Source organism: Onychomys torridus, chromosome 9 (assembly GCF_903995425.1).
Source record: "Onychomys torridus chromosome 9, mOncTor1.1, whole genome shotgun sequence".
NCBI classification, from domain to species: Eukaryota; Metazoa; Chordata; class Mammalia; order Rodentia; family Cricetidae; genus Onychomys; species Onychomys torridus.
Window position 1 is genome coordinate 66,027,930 of NC_050451.1, and position 13,524 is coordinate 66,041,453.

Consider the following 13,524-nt stretch of genomic DNA (forward strand, 5'->3'; position numbering starts at 1 on the left):
TTTGATGATGCAACCATCATCCTGGTTAATGTTCTTCTACCTTTTCTCATCCTAATCCTCTCTTGGGAGACTTTCATAGAGACTTAGCCTGCATTCTGTTTAGCAATCTTACCTTTCCAGGCCTGCAAGCCCAGTGCATGTCCCTGTCTGCCCTTAGTGTATACCATGCACAGACCTCAGCAGATTCCTTGAAAGATGAATGTACATAGTCCTTCTCTGCTCCTGTTGAGAAAGCCTGATATGAAAATGTTGTGTGTTATTTCATCTCATGAGGAATTCCTGTTGGTATCCTCATTACTCTGTAAAATGTTCCCATTCCTACATAAACTTTAAGGTTTGCTCTGTTTTAAAGTTCACTGTTTAAAATATTTCTGGACTTGTGAAATGACTCAGTGGTTCAGAGTACCTGCTGCTCTTTCAGAGGATCTGAGCTTTCAACTGCTTGTAACTCCAGCTCCAGGGGATCTGACAATCTCTTTTGGCCTTTGTGAACACCCGCACACAAGTGTACACACACACACACACACACACACACACACACACACACACACAAACACAAACAAACACACAAACATACACAATTATTTTTTAAAAAAGAAAGGTAGTGTCTTTCATATATATTTATATATAAAATCCTTTTTTAAAGAAGAAAGGTAATATCTTTCATCAGTAATAACATTTTATGGACAACTGGCCCAGACATCATCATAACCTCAGACCATCCTGAATCCTGTTTACAAGGGATGTGTTCTCTCTCTCTCTCTCTCTCTCTCTCTCTCTCTCTCTCTCTCTCTCTCTCTCTCTCTCTCTCGTGTGTGCTCCCAAGCACACACTGTGGTTGAACTTATATCCTCACATGCTAGAGAAGTACTCCTGTTTTGATCTGCATACCCAGGGTTTCTGGCCCATTTCTCCTGTCTTAGACCTCATTTGGTATCTTCTAGTTAACCAATATCTTCCCTCTGGCCTGCCATCATGTCCCTGTGATTCCTTTAATTCTGTACCCACTATCGCCTTACTCAGCCTTGACCACTCTGTCTTCATCAGGTGAGTTTAATCTTAAATCGAGCTTCCAAAACCTTCACCAAATATCACCACTCACAGTTCTGCAGGAGAACCTTCATTCCTGGCAATTTTTCATTACTCGTGATTTACAAAGTAGTCGTGTGTTAAACTAAGCCCTATTTTTATTGGCACATGCTGAGGTCATATGTGAATGCCATCAGATGAGATTCATGTTCTTTGAATTCTCAGCATGCCCTCAACAATTTCTAATTTTTTACTATCTAATGAAAAGAGTATCCTTTACTTCATGCTGGCCTTTCTTTAAGATCCATCATGTTCTTATTGATTAATAATATTTGTACATCTTTATGGGGTATTATATGGTGATTTAGTAAAAAAATACAATGCATAATAACCAGATCAGAGTAATAAGCTCCTCCATCTCCTCACTTGTTATTTATCTGTGTCACACATTTTGTATCCCTTGTTAATTTTTCTGGGAATTTCATACATGGCTATTAATTTTATATCATTTCCACTTCTCCCTTTTCCCCCTCCAACTTCCTGTCATATACCTAACCCCTCTCAAAAGCATGACCTCATCCTCTTTAATTATAGTAAGTACATATACATAGAGTGAATACAGTCTGGAGTCCCTGTAGTAGTGCCATAGGTGTATGTGTTTGGAACTTACCACTTGGGAATGGATAACCTGTCAGAGTGCTTACCCCTACAGGAGGCGGATACTTCTTCTCTCAGCAGCTCTTAGTTACCTGTAGCTCTTGATCTAGGAATAAGGCCTTGTGAGACCTCCCTCCTTCACATTGGCATGTGAACTGGTATGGTCGTCATGCAGGTCTTGTTTGAGCTGCCATATTGTTGCAATTTCATAAGTGTAACTTCCATGCCAAATAGAGAAGACCTATCTCAGTGCAGATCTCTGGTCCTCTGACTCCTCTAATCCCTCTGCTCCCTCCTCCATGATGCTCCCTGAGCCTTAGGTAGAAGGTTGTGTTGGAGATGTATTGATTTGGGCTGGGCACCCCACAATCACTTGCTCTCTACGTTTTGACCAGGCATGGGTTTCATAGTCATCTCCATCCTGCTACAAGAAGAAGCTGGTTTGATGAGGGATGAGAAGTACACTCATCTGTAGATATAAGGATAACGTCCAGAATGCAGTTGGGAATTAACTGGTTTAGGATAATGGCAGTCGTAGGTTGTAGGATCTACGGCTTTATCAGCTAAGGGTTGTTAGCTTGGTTTACAAAACCTGGCATGAATTCCCTCCTTTTGAGCAGGCCTTAAGTTAAGTTAGACTCCTGTTGGTTACTCCCAAGTGCCACTGTTGTACCTGTTGGAATATCTCGCTATGCTGGTCATTACTGTGGCTCCTAGGCTATATAGCTGGGTAAAACTAATGATCATTTTTTTTCCCCCTTTGGCAGCTTGCATAGCACTGTCAGATATTATAAAAGCTAGTCCTAAGGAAGGAAGCTTCCAAGTTAGTTCTCTCTCAGTTCCTTTAAGTCCTGTGTCCAGAGCATGTGGTGTCTTCAGAAATATGGTCTTCAAGTTCTGAGAGAACCCTGAGCAAAGGCAATAGCCTATATCATTATAGAAGTCTCTTTGACTCCTGAACAACAAATCAAAGGGGAGGGGGTGTTAGATAATCTGTTGCTCTTAAGGGGAGTATTATCACCCTTATTCAATATGTGTATGTATGTTACATGTGTATTTTTTAAGTAAACATAACATATCTTCCTATGGCTTTGCAAACATCCTCAGTGTTATGTACCCCCACCATGTCACCCTTCCTTCCCCTTCCCAGTTCAATCCTTTGTATTTTCCTGTTTCCCACTTCATAATGCTTGTGTCCTACTGTGTCCCTCTCTAGAGCCCTTCTCTTCTCATGGGATGAACAGCTCACTGCCTGCTGTTATGTGCTGCCTCACCACAGGCCCAAAGCAACAAGGTCAAGAGACCATTGGCTGAAACACCACCACCATGAGCCAAAATACATCTTTCCTACTGTTAATTTATTTTCTCATGTGTCTACACAGCAACATGATTTTGCTTTTGTTTGTTTGTATCTTAAGAAGACTTGGTTTGTGGCCCTAACACATAATCTTAGGGAAGTTTCAGCATGGTGATAAGAAGAATGCATAGTCTGCTCTTGTTGCATGAAATGTTCTCACATGTCTTTTAGGCGCATTCACTCTGTAGTATGGCTCAACTCGGGTATTTTTTTGTTTCCTATCTGGATGATTGAGAAAATTTGGTATTGAAAGCCCCAACCTATTGTTGTATTGTATAGGCTGTTATTTATCCCTTCAGGTGGTCCTGTGGTGGGCACATATATGTTTATCATTGTCATGTCTTCTGCTGAGTTGTTTTATTAATGTATGATGACATCTTTGTCTGTGCTTTTTATTTGGATTATTCTTTATCTGGTGTGAGCATCATAGTCCTGCTTTGGTTTGGGTTCCCATTTGTGTGCCATGTATTTTTTCCAACCTTTCATATTCAATCAACAACCAGTGGCATGAGAATTGTTTTTGGACGTTTTTGTTTTGGACAGCATATAGCATATCTTGTTTTTTGGCTTTATTTTGTTATCATTGTTTGATCCAGTCTGTGTTTTCCGATTGAGGAAGTTCATCCCTCTGCACTCAGCACTGGTGACGAGCGTGAATTGTTTCCTGCTTGTCCTGTGTTTCCTTTGTTTGGGTTTCCTTCTTGTTACCTACCCTGGTGATCCGGTAGCTTTCTGAGATGCTGATGTTGGCTTCCGTTTCTCTTTGATGTAACTGTTCTTCTGGTGAGTTTCTGTATCTGTGTGTTTTCATGAAGGTGGCTAACATCCTTTTGTTTCTAGTATTCCTATGAGCATATCTTGTTAGGCTGGTCTCATAGCAATGAATTCTGTGGTTTTTCCTAACAGATTACTGGTTGCTTGGCTGGCAGGGTTTTTTTTTGGGGGGGGGTTATTTTTTTTTTTTCTTTCAGGACTTTTGTTATGTTATCCATCCTTTTCAAGCCTGTAAGAAACCTGTTGTAAATCTAACGGGAATTCCCTTACATGTGACAGGAAGCTTTTTACTTGCTGTTTTTTGTATCTTTATTTATTCTGTACTTTTACCATCTTGTCTATGGCTGTTTTGGTGAAGCGTTTGTTTGTGTGTTTGTGCCACATCTAGTTAGGTCCATCCAGTTTTTGTTTGTTTGTTTGTTTGGTTGGTTTTTTGGTTTTTCAAGACAGGGTTTCTTTGTGTAGCTTTGCGCCTTTCCTGTAGCCCAGGCTGGCCTCGAACTCATAGAGATCCACCTGCCTCTGCCTCCCCAGTGCTGGGATTAAAGGTGTGTGCCACCGCTGCCCGGCCCATTGAGTTTCTTATAGCTAAATGTCTGCACCACTTTGACATTCAGGCATATTTTTGCTATTGCTTCATGAAGTAGATTTCCAGTGTCCCTTTCCTTCTGGAATTTCTACTTTCTCATTTCTTCATGTCACCTGTCTTCATTTCACCTTGTGAAAGTTCCTTAGCATAATTATTTTTGCATTCTTTTCATGGATTTCCTTCAAATTGGAATTATTTCTGGAGGGAGGGGTCGTGCTTCTGTTTTTTATATCCATACACCGATGCCTATGCATCTGGTGAAGGAGCTGCCTCTTCTAGTTTTATAAATAGTTTGTATGGAAAAGTATTTTGTTTTGTTTTATTTATATTGGATGTATGGTGCCAGTTGGGTAGGTCTTTTGGTTTTGTTGTGGGTGTACTCAAAAGAGTAACCTGTGTGTGATTTGTTAGGCTATGGTGATATCAGCAATGTCTGTCAGGTCTCAGGGGTCTAGATTTCAGTGATTCATGACTTTGCAGTTCCTAGAAGTTTCTAAAGGTGTGTGTTCTCAGGCATCATAGCATATAACACTTAAGGCACTGGGGCCTGTGATGGCAGCTGCCACAATCTTGATGATGCAAGATGTCGATTGGACTGTCCTAGATCCTAGAATAAATACAAGTGACACCAAGGATGTAAGAAAAATAGTCCCTAAGCCACAAAACGTGAAGGAGACCCTCCCTGGGCCCTTAGAGTGAATGTAGGAGATGCCTGGGCCTGAGGAAACAAATCTCACAGTTTGAGTTACTGGATGGGAAAGGACCCTCCCTGTTTCCCATTGGATGAGCACAGTGATAGTGGAGTACACGGCACTGGTGACCACAGCTTCCTGGTGTGCTTGTGAGTTGTTCTTGGGCTTGGAGTAAATACTGCAGCCATTCCTCTGGAGCTCTGGAACCTGGATGGTCTTCTGTAGGTCCCAAAGAGACAGGTGCAGATGATGCCAGGGCCTTGGCATCAGTAGCTATGGCATTTGTGCTCACAGTGCTGTTACCCATGTTCCTGATGGTATATGATATGGAGGAGACCATCCCCGGGGCCTATGGGTACCGTTAGAGCACTGGCATCTGTGGTTCTATAGCTATAGGAAATGGATGAAGAGAAAAGTTGGTCAGTGCAGGGACTGTCCACACTTGTAACTACAAACCCAAGGAGGAGACCTCCCGGAGTTCTGTGGGACTTTGTCCTGTGGCTCCGGCAGGCTACTAGTCCTGAAGCTGTAGGGTTCTTTAGGGGCTGCCAGATACCCTGTGAAGAACACACGTTTCAAGGTTTTTAAGGTAAAATGGCATCTAGCAGTAACTTTTAATTGCTTGGCATCTGGACATTGGGAGGGTCTGTGTTCCTTCTTTGGGGCAGCCAGACAGCCCACAAGCGGGTCCTAATCCTTTCTTTGGACCAAGGAATTCTGAAGTTGCCCCTCTTTTATGATGGGGTTGCTGGTGCTTTACTATTTGCTCTCTCCTTGCTAAGCAGAGTGCCCCTGCCTCCCAGCCAGGGACCTAGTGTTAAAGCTGCTGCTTGCTCCAGTCTCTAGGGCACCCTTCTGACTCTCCTTGTGATGTGGGAGCCCAGTAATCTTCCTTGTTGATTGCTAGTGTTCTCCTGCAACCACTCACCTCAAGATACAATGTTCTCTTCGCTGCCCTAGTACTGCCCTGTGGCAAGGTTGAGTACAAAGTGTGTGTATTCAACCATGCTGCATCTCCCTCAAGTGGAGGGCGTTACCTTTCAGTTCGCAACTTCCTTCCAACAAGATTCAGTTTCCCTAGTGATTGTACATATGTGCAGGCTATTAAATTTCTATTGCATCACTTTCTATTTCAAGTCATAAATCAATACTGGGAGGATATGAGTTAAATATTTGTCTCTATCTTTAACTTTTAGAAGACCATAAAAATAATCCCAGACAGCCCAGTCTCACCATGTCACGTGTGTACAGCTCTTTTTCAATTCCCCATTGTTTAGTTTTTTATGTATACATTCTCCAGGCTTTGGCTTACCTGCCTTCCCCTCTTGTGTATAAGAATTCATTCCTGCTCAACTTAAAAACTCCACCCACAGCTGCACCCCCACTTCTTAAGCCCATCCTGCTGCCTGTATTGACTCAAGTTAATCAACTAGTCCTGTGCACACTTTGACACCTCCCCCAAAATTTCATGTTTAGAATAAAACATATTAAGCATCTTAATGTGGCTATGGTCAAATACAGCCTAAGTGAATAGAGGTGTTTGGTTTGTTTGTTTTTTTTTCAATTGCCAAAAATCTAAGAGTTTATGTCCAATTTGCTACTCTTAGAGACTATCTTGGTTGTGTGGAAGTGGTTAGGAGCCTATTATTGAACAAATAATTAAAAGATTTTGTCTGCACTTCTGAGAAGAAGCAATGCCCTGTTTTATAGAGTTTAAGAAATGGGTGGGGGTTTTATTAAAATGCATGGGATCTACATAAACATCTACATGGCTTTTGTGTTTCTACTTCATAGGAAATCAATGTGTTGACAGTTGCATTGGTTAACCAAGACCGGGAGAACAATACTGAAAAAAGAAGCCCAGGCTTAAAATCTGAGAAGGAGGCCCTGCTGATAGGTAAGCAGTCTCTTTTCATTGTCGATGTACAGAAGTCATTTCCAGAGAACCAGTGTGAGTAGTAGTTCAGTAATTCCTTCCACCGTGTTGATAATCTAAACAGCAGAGCCCCCCAATCAGAGGTCAGACTTATTTCATCAAGATTTCACAATGTGCATTTGAAATAATTGTCATACAGACTGGCAGAGGTTCCTCTCATCAAGAACTGGGAACATTAGGTAGTTATCAGACAGAAAACGGGGTTCAAGAAAATAGGTTCATCTGTATCTCATGTGTCATAAGTCTGAATTTTAAAATTTAAAAAGAAGTCCAGTTGGTTCTTGTCCAAAAGTTCATAAACCAAGCCAGACTTTTAAGCAGTTTTGAATCTGGAGATGAGCCTCTAAGCCCCTTAGCAGAGACTCCATCCCAAAGACAGCCCCAAGGCCAGACCCATAATGCAGATTATTAATTGCTGTATCCAGAGTAATGGCGTTAGGATAATCAGTCTAAACCAGACTCTCATGTCCACGTGGATTCATGTAGCCAAAATGAACAAGAGAAGCTGGCTCCTAACACACACACACACACACACACACACACACACAGAGAGAGAGAGAGAGAGAGAGAGAGAGAGAGAGAGAGAGAGAGAGAGAGAGAGAGAGAGAAATTTATTATTTATCTACAATATCCACTTGCCCCAAAAGATACCACCAGTTTTTCTTTGTCTGGATTGAAACTGAACTCTTATCTCTTAAATCTTTATCCAATTGGTCCAGGCAGAGTGCTACTCTTCCAGGAAAATGTTCTTGGGGGTGGTGTGTTGGTAATGTGCTTAGGACCCCACCTTACAATCCCCTCCCAACCCAAGAAGAGAGGACTGTCCTTCACCTGTGACACACAACCTTGGTCCAGGCTGCACCTTGGCAGAAACCACAGTATGGGGTTCCAGGTTCAGCCTGGCTCCTCTGCAGAGTGCTTGGCTAATGGTGAGGATCGAGGCTACAGTACACACGAGGCCAACTGTTCTCCCCCAGGTCATTATCTGGCAGAAGCACCAGCCTCTAAATATTGCATCAGCTCACACCTTAAAATGACAGGTTCACTGGGGCCTGCAGAAGCTGGCACAGGAGAAATTAAATTCAAAAGATAGTCCAAACTTCATCCATCACATAGATTTTTTCAACTACGAGGTTATTGAATATGACATCAACTTAGAGATACTCCAAGGAAAACCAATTTTTTTTTCCTCTCTGATGATCTACAGCTGTAATAATATGCTGTGCACATGTCTCAAAAGACATGCTGACGTGCTGTCCGTTCCAGAAACCCAATATGAGCCCATATGTAGTTACTAACTGGCTTCTTCTCCCCTCAGAAAAGATTTCCAGTTCTGACAACTGTTTGTTTTATTCTGTATAACTAAGATATGATTATTGCCCTCACAATGCTCTGGGTCTATAACAAAACTCATAATGATCTATAGAAAATTTTCTAGAAGTGTGAATAATGCTGACCACTTACAATGTTTTAAATTTTCAAACAGGCCACCACTTTAATTTCCTTTTCACTGAAGATTGCCTCTTACTTTATTTTACGTTCTCCTTGGAGAATATATTTCATTTATGATGACTTCTAAATAGTTCTTTATATAAAATATACATATAGCATAAAATGTGTATAGGCTATAAATGTTTATATCTATACATTTTAGTCAATTTTCACAAAATTTTAAATATATGCTTAATTATTATACATTCTAAATTATTCATAATTATGTGTATATACATGTGTGCAAGTACCCATGGAAGCCAGAGGAGTTAGATGCCTTAGAAGCTGGAGTTAGAGGCAGCTGTGAGCTCCCTGATACGGATGCTTGGGATCAAATTTAGGTCCTCTGTAATACACAATCTTAACTGCTGAGCCATCTCTCCAGCCCCTAATTATTATACATTAATGGGAGTAGACAGGGAGGTTTTGTTTATAACTTTCGGTCTCTGCTAATGTCTTTAGTATCAGAAAAAAAGAAATTAGCTCTTTGAGGTAATAGAAAGGAAAATATGCCAGTATCTTCAATAAAAGCATGCACAGCAGACTGATTGTTCTCCTCAAAGTTCATCTTTGGAGCCAGCCTACCTCTAAACAGTAGATTGTAGTAAAAGAGAACAAGAAATACACTGTCTCAAATCAGTATATGAGAACGTTTCAGTTCTAAAGGATGCTGGAGACTGGAGTGTTTGATCAAAACAAACCAAGGACTAATTTCTCCTTTTCATTCTCTATTGGTAGTTTGCCTTCCTCTAGTGATAGCGTGACAAAAGATATGACTTCTTCCCCAAACCCTCTCTCTAGATAGTCATATTTATATTCTTAGAAAATTTAGAATTAAAAGACAGCAATCCTTCCGACTCTCTAAAGGAGCTATGATGGAGAAGTGTCTCCCAGCTGGGCAGTGGATGCTGTGGAGGGCTGCCATTGCCTCTGTTATTAAGACCTTAGTCACCATTCATGTCACTGTGATGAAGTATCCTGTGACTTAAGGAAGAAAGGACTTATTTTGGCTCACAGTGTTGAGTTTACAGTCCATCATGGTGGAGACACAGCTGCAGGAGCATGAAGCATGATCACATGGTATCCACAGACAAGAGATGAGGCATGATCACATGGTACCCACAGACAAGAGATGAGGCATGATCGCATGGTACCCACAGACAAGCAGCAGAGAGAGATGAATGCTTATGCTCAGCTCACTTTCTGTTTTTACTCTTAAACAGTATTCTTATTAATTCTTGGAGAATTTCATACAATGTCTCTTGATCATAGCCACCACCCATTCTTCCCCCACACAGCTCCTTCCAGATCCTCCTCCATGTTGTTTGTTTGAAGAATCTATCTTGCAGCAGCCATCTTGGTCCTCCGGCTCTTGCGAGGACCACCCCTCTTCCGTGATGTTCCCAAGCCTTAGGTGGACAGGTGCCTTGTTAATGTGTGAATTGGGTGTAGTTATCCCACAGTCTACTGTTAAAACAAAACAAAACAAAACAGGCCTCGTTGATGAGGGGTGAGAGAGCTACACATAGCCGTGGTAGAAGGATCTAAGTATTTACCATGCAGTAGGAATCATACTGGTTTGGGAAAGCGGCAAGTAGTGGGTTCTCCTCCAGGTTCCATGCCCTCACCATCTGCAGGTACTTGGCTAAAGTTACAGAGCCAGGCATGAATTCCTTCCTGTCAGTGGGTGTTTAGTCCTGGTATGGGGCTATTGGTTGCCCCTAGGAAATAGGGCATCTCTCAGAATATCCTGCTGTGCTGGCCATTGTTGTGGTATGTTGGCGGCACAGCTGGATAGGACTATGGGATGCATTTCTCCTTGGAAGCTTGCACAGCTTCTTCTGATATTGTGAGAGTTGGTCATCAGGGAGGAGGCTTTCAGGTCAGATGTAGAAATGATTCCTCCAAATCCTGTGTATGAAGTGTGTTGTGTCTTCAGGCACGGGGTCTTACCTTTGTCTGGAAGGCACCAAAGACAACAGCAATTGTTTTAGGAGTCTTTTGGACTCCCATGACCAATGATTCAAAGGGGGATTTTGTTTTTAGTCTATGGTGGGGGGGTTGTCACCCCAATTATCATAGCTTTAATTAAAATGTGTGTGTGTGTGTGTGTGTGTGTGTGTGTGTGTGTGTGTGTGTGTGTTTTGTTTGTTTGGTTTTGGTTTTTCGAGGCAAGGTTTCTCTGTGTGGTTTTGGTGCCTGGCCTGGATCTTCCTCTGTAGACCAGGCTGGCCTCAAACTCACAGAAATCCGCCTGGCTCTGCCTCCAGAGTGCTGGGATTAAAGGCGTGTGCCACCACTGCCCAGCATATGTGTGTGTGTGTGTGTGTGTGTGTGTGTGTGTGTGTGTGTGTGTGTGTTTTGTTTGTTTGGTTTTGGTTTTTCGAGGCAAGGTTTCTCTGTGTGGTTTTGGTGCCTGGCCTGGATCTTCCTCTGTAGACCAGGCTGGCCTCAAACTCACAGAAATCCGCCTGGCTCTGCCTCCAGAGTGCTGGGATTAAAGGCGTGTGCCACCACTGCCCAGCATATGTGTGTGTGTGTGTGTGTGTGTGTGTGTGTGTGTGTGTGTGTGTTTTGTTTGGTTGGTTTTGGTTTTTCGAGGCAAGGTTTCTCTGTGTGGTTTTGGTGCCTGGCCTGGATCTTCCTCTGTAGACCAGGCTGGCCTCAAACTCACAGAAATCCGCCTGGCTCTGCCTCCAGAGTGCTGGGATTAAAGGCGTGTGCCACCACTGCCCAGCATATATGTGTGTGTGTGTGTGTGTGTGTGTGTGTGTGTGTGTGTGTGTGTGTTTTGTTTGGTTGGTTTTGGTTTTTCGAGGCTAGGTTTCTCTGTGTGGTTTTGGTGCCTGGCCTGGATCTTCCTCTGTAGACCAGGCTGGCCTCAAACTCACAGAAATCCGCCTGGCTCTGCCTCCAGAGTGCTGGGATTAAAGGCGTGTGCCACCACTGCCCAGCATGTGTGTGTGTGTGTGTGTGTGTGTGTGTGTGTGTGTGTGTGCGCGCGCGCGCGCGTAATTTTAAGCAACCATAAAATAATATAATCCGCTATGGATTTTTCAACACCTATGTGAGCCGCAGCCCTCTTCAGCTAACCCTGGTCTTGCCTGCTAATTCCAAACTCATGGCCCTTGCACTGCCCAGGGACTGTGCATAGACTTACTGAGACTTGGTATTGAAGGCTCCTTCACATCTCCCACTTGGAAGTGTAAAATACCTCTCCACCAAACCCAAGGGCACTCTGTGTTCTTCACTGGTTTTCCTCTTTGTTATGCTATGTTCCTTTAGTTTTAATATTTGTGTTTAACATCTGTGTTGGTCATCTAGACCGGAAATCCACACAAATGGCCCTTTTTCTGACTTGCCCCTGCTGTGCCCAGCACCTTGATGTCATATTGCCATGAAGTGCTTAAAGTAAAACACCAGAACTGTGTGGTGGTGAGAAATTAGTCCTATTTGGTCAATTCAAATGCTACCAACTTGGTCATCTTAGTGAGGATCAAGATAAGGCTAAAATAGGTAGTCCTGATGGAATGCTTTATGTAGTCTGTTAGAATGGACCTTCCAAATGGAACCTGCTGTTCCTTACACAGAGCTGGCTTGCATTTTCTCAAGTAGCTTTCTGGACTATAAGACGTGTAAAATGCCCCAGTAGGACAACATATGCTGTTTTTATCAAACTTAGATTAGGCTTCCAAATGAGTTCTGCACCACCAGGAACACATTCTTAAGCAGGGAGGCTGCTGCTGCTGACAGAAATGGGCAGGGCAGCAGAGCCCACCTGCTCAACTAAGCCGCCACCTCAGTTCCCCGTGTCCCTGTTACCAAGCAGAGTGCCAGAAATGAGTCCGTTTGGAGACATGTTGGCACTTTTCACTAACTTTGGAGTTATACCACCCCTTCCCTTTTTTTTTTTAAGAAACTTTTTATTTTGCTTTATTCTTGGAATTTCAATTATGTACATATACAATGAAATATGGTCATCTCTAAACCACCCATTTTTCACTTTTAAATCCCCCATACTAACTTCATATCTGTTTTTTAGGGTTTTTTGTTTGTTTGTTTTGCATGTGTGCATATGTGTGTACTTTTCTAAGTTCGTCCAGTTTGTGCTGCATATAAATGTGGGGGTGTGGGACCACCCACTGGAGCATGAGAAACCTACCAGTGGCCACAGCATCAAAAGCTACCGATCATCTCCTCCACTGATACCTACTACTCAGAGCTCCTCAGTAAGGGGTGGGGCCTGGCAATCACCTGCCCCATCTCTGCCAGGGTTTGGGCTGGCACCTAAATATTCACACCTCTAGTCCTGGGCTGCTCTCAGTCTTGGTTAGGGGAGCTTCTTGTCACAGTAAGCAGCAGTCGATGGAAGAGATGCATAACTGGTCAGAGCGCTGGGAGTGAGAGATGGAGTTCTGGGCCTAAGTGGGACAACTGCAACAAGGCTCAGGCACGCTGTGGGGGTGGGGAGAGGGGCCAGAGGATGGGGAGGCGTGCTATGAAATGCATCTTGACATGGCACGGCATGGCTGTCGTGTGCATGATTCACAACAGCTTTGGTTACCTACACACCACCTGCGTAGTTGTTCATTCCAAGGAGCAGCCCAGTTTCTTTCAGGAAGCAAGAGAGACTTCATTTAAGAAGCTGCCCCCCAGTTGAATCTGATTTTTAAGCTAAGAAAACTGATACAGAACATGGAAACTACGTTTTCTCAAGTGGTCACTTAAAGACGTTAAAATCACCATAGTCACCTGTGATGGTCCTTATTATGTCATAAAACTATAGATCAGAGAAAGAAGGGCCTACATAGACTCTGAATAAAAGGCGAGCTCTCTGTGTCTCAGAACAGGCAGTCTCAGAATACTGATATATCAGACCGATGGAGATGTAACATTCCTGCCAGCCTCATCTGAACAAACCTCCAAAGACAGTCATCAAGAGTACTTGTCTAGACTCTTCAATTCTCTATCCCTAGCCTAAGGATAAGCTGGGAACTTG

General features: G+C 42.9%; 1 protein-coding gene across 4 annotated transcripts in view; it reads left to right on the forward strand.

The window, feature by feature from the left end:
- Enox1 (ecto-NOX disulfide-thiol exchanger 1) overlaps positions 1-13,524 on the forward strand; it is a 560,595-nt gene that overhangs the window by 531,961 nt on the left and 15,110 nt on the right. For all 4 annotated transcript variants that reach the window (XM_036199546.1, XM_036199549.1, XM_036199548.1 and 1 more), the window contains one exon: positions 6,893-6,995. In XM_036199546.1, coding sequence (XP_036055439.1) covers positions 6,893-6,995 — 103 coding nt within the window. The remainder of the gene's footprint in view (positions 1-6,892; positions 6,996-13,524) is intronic.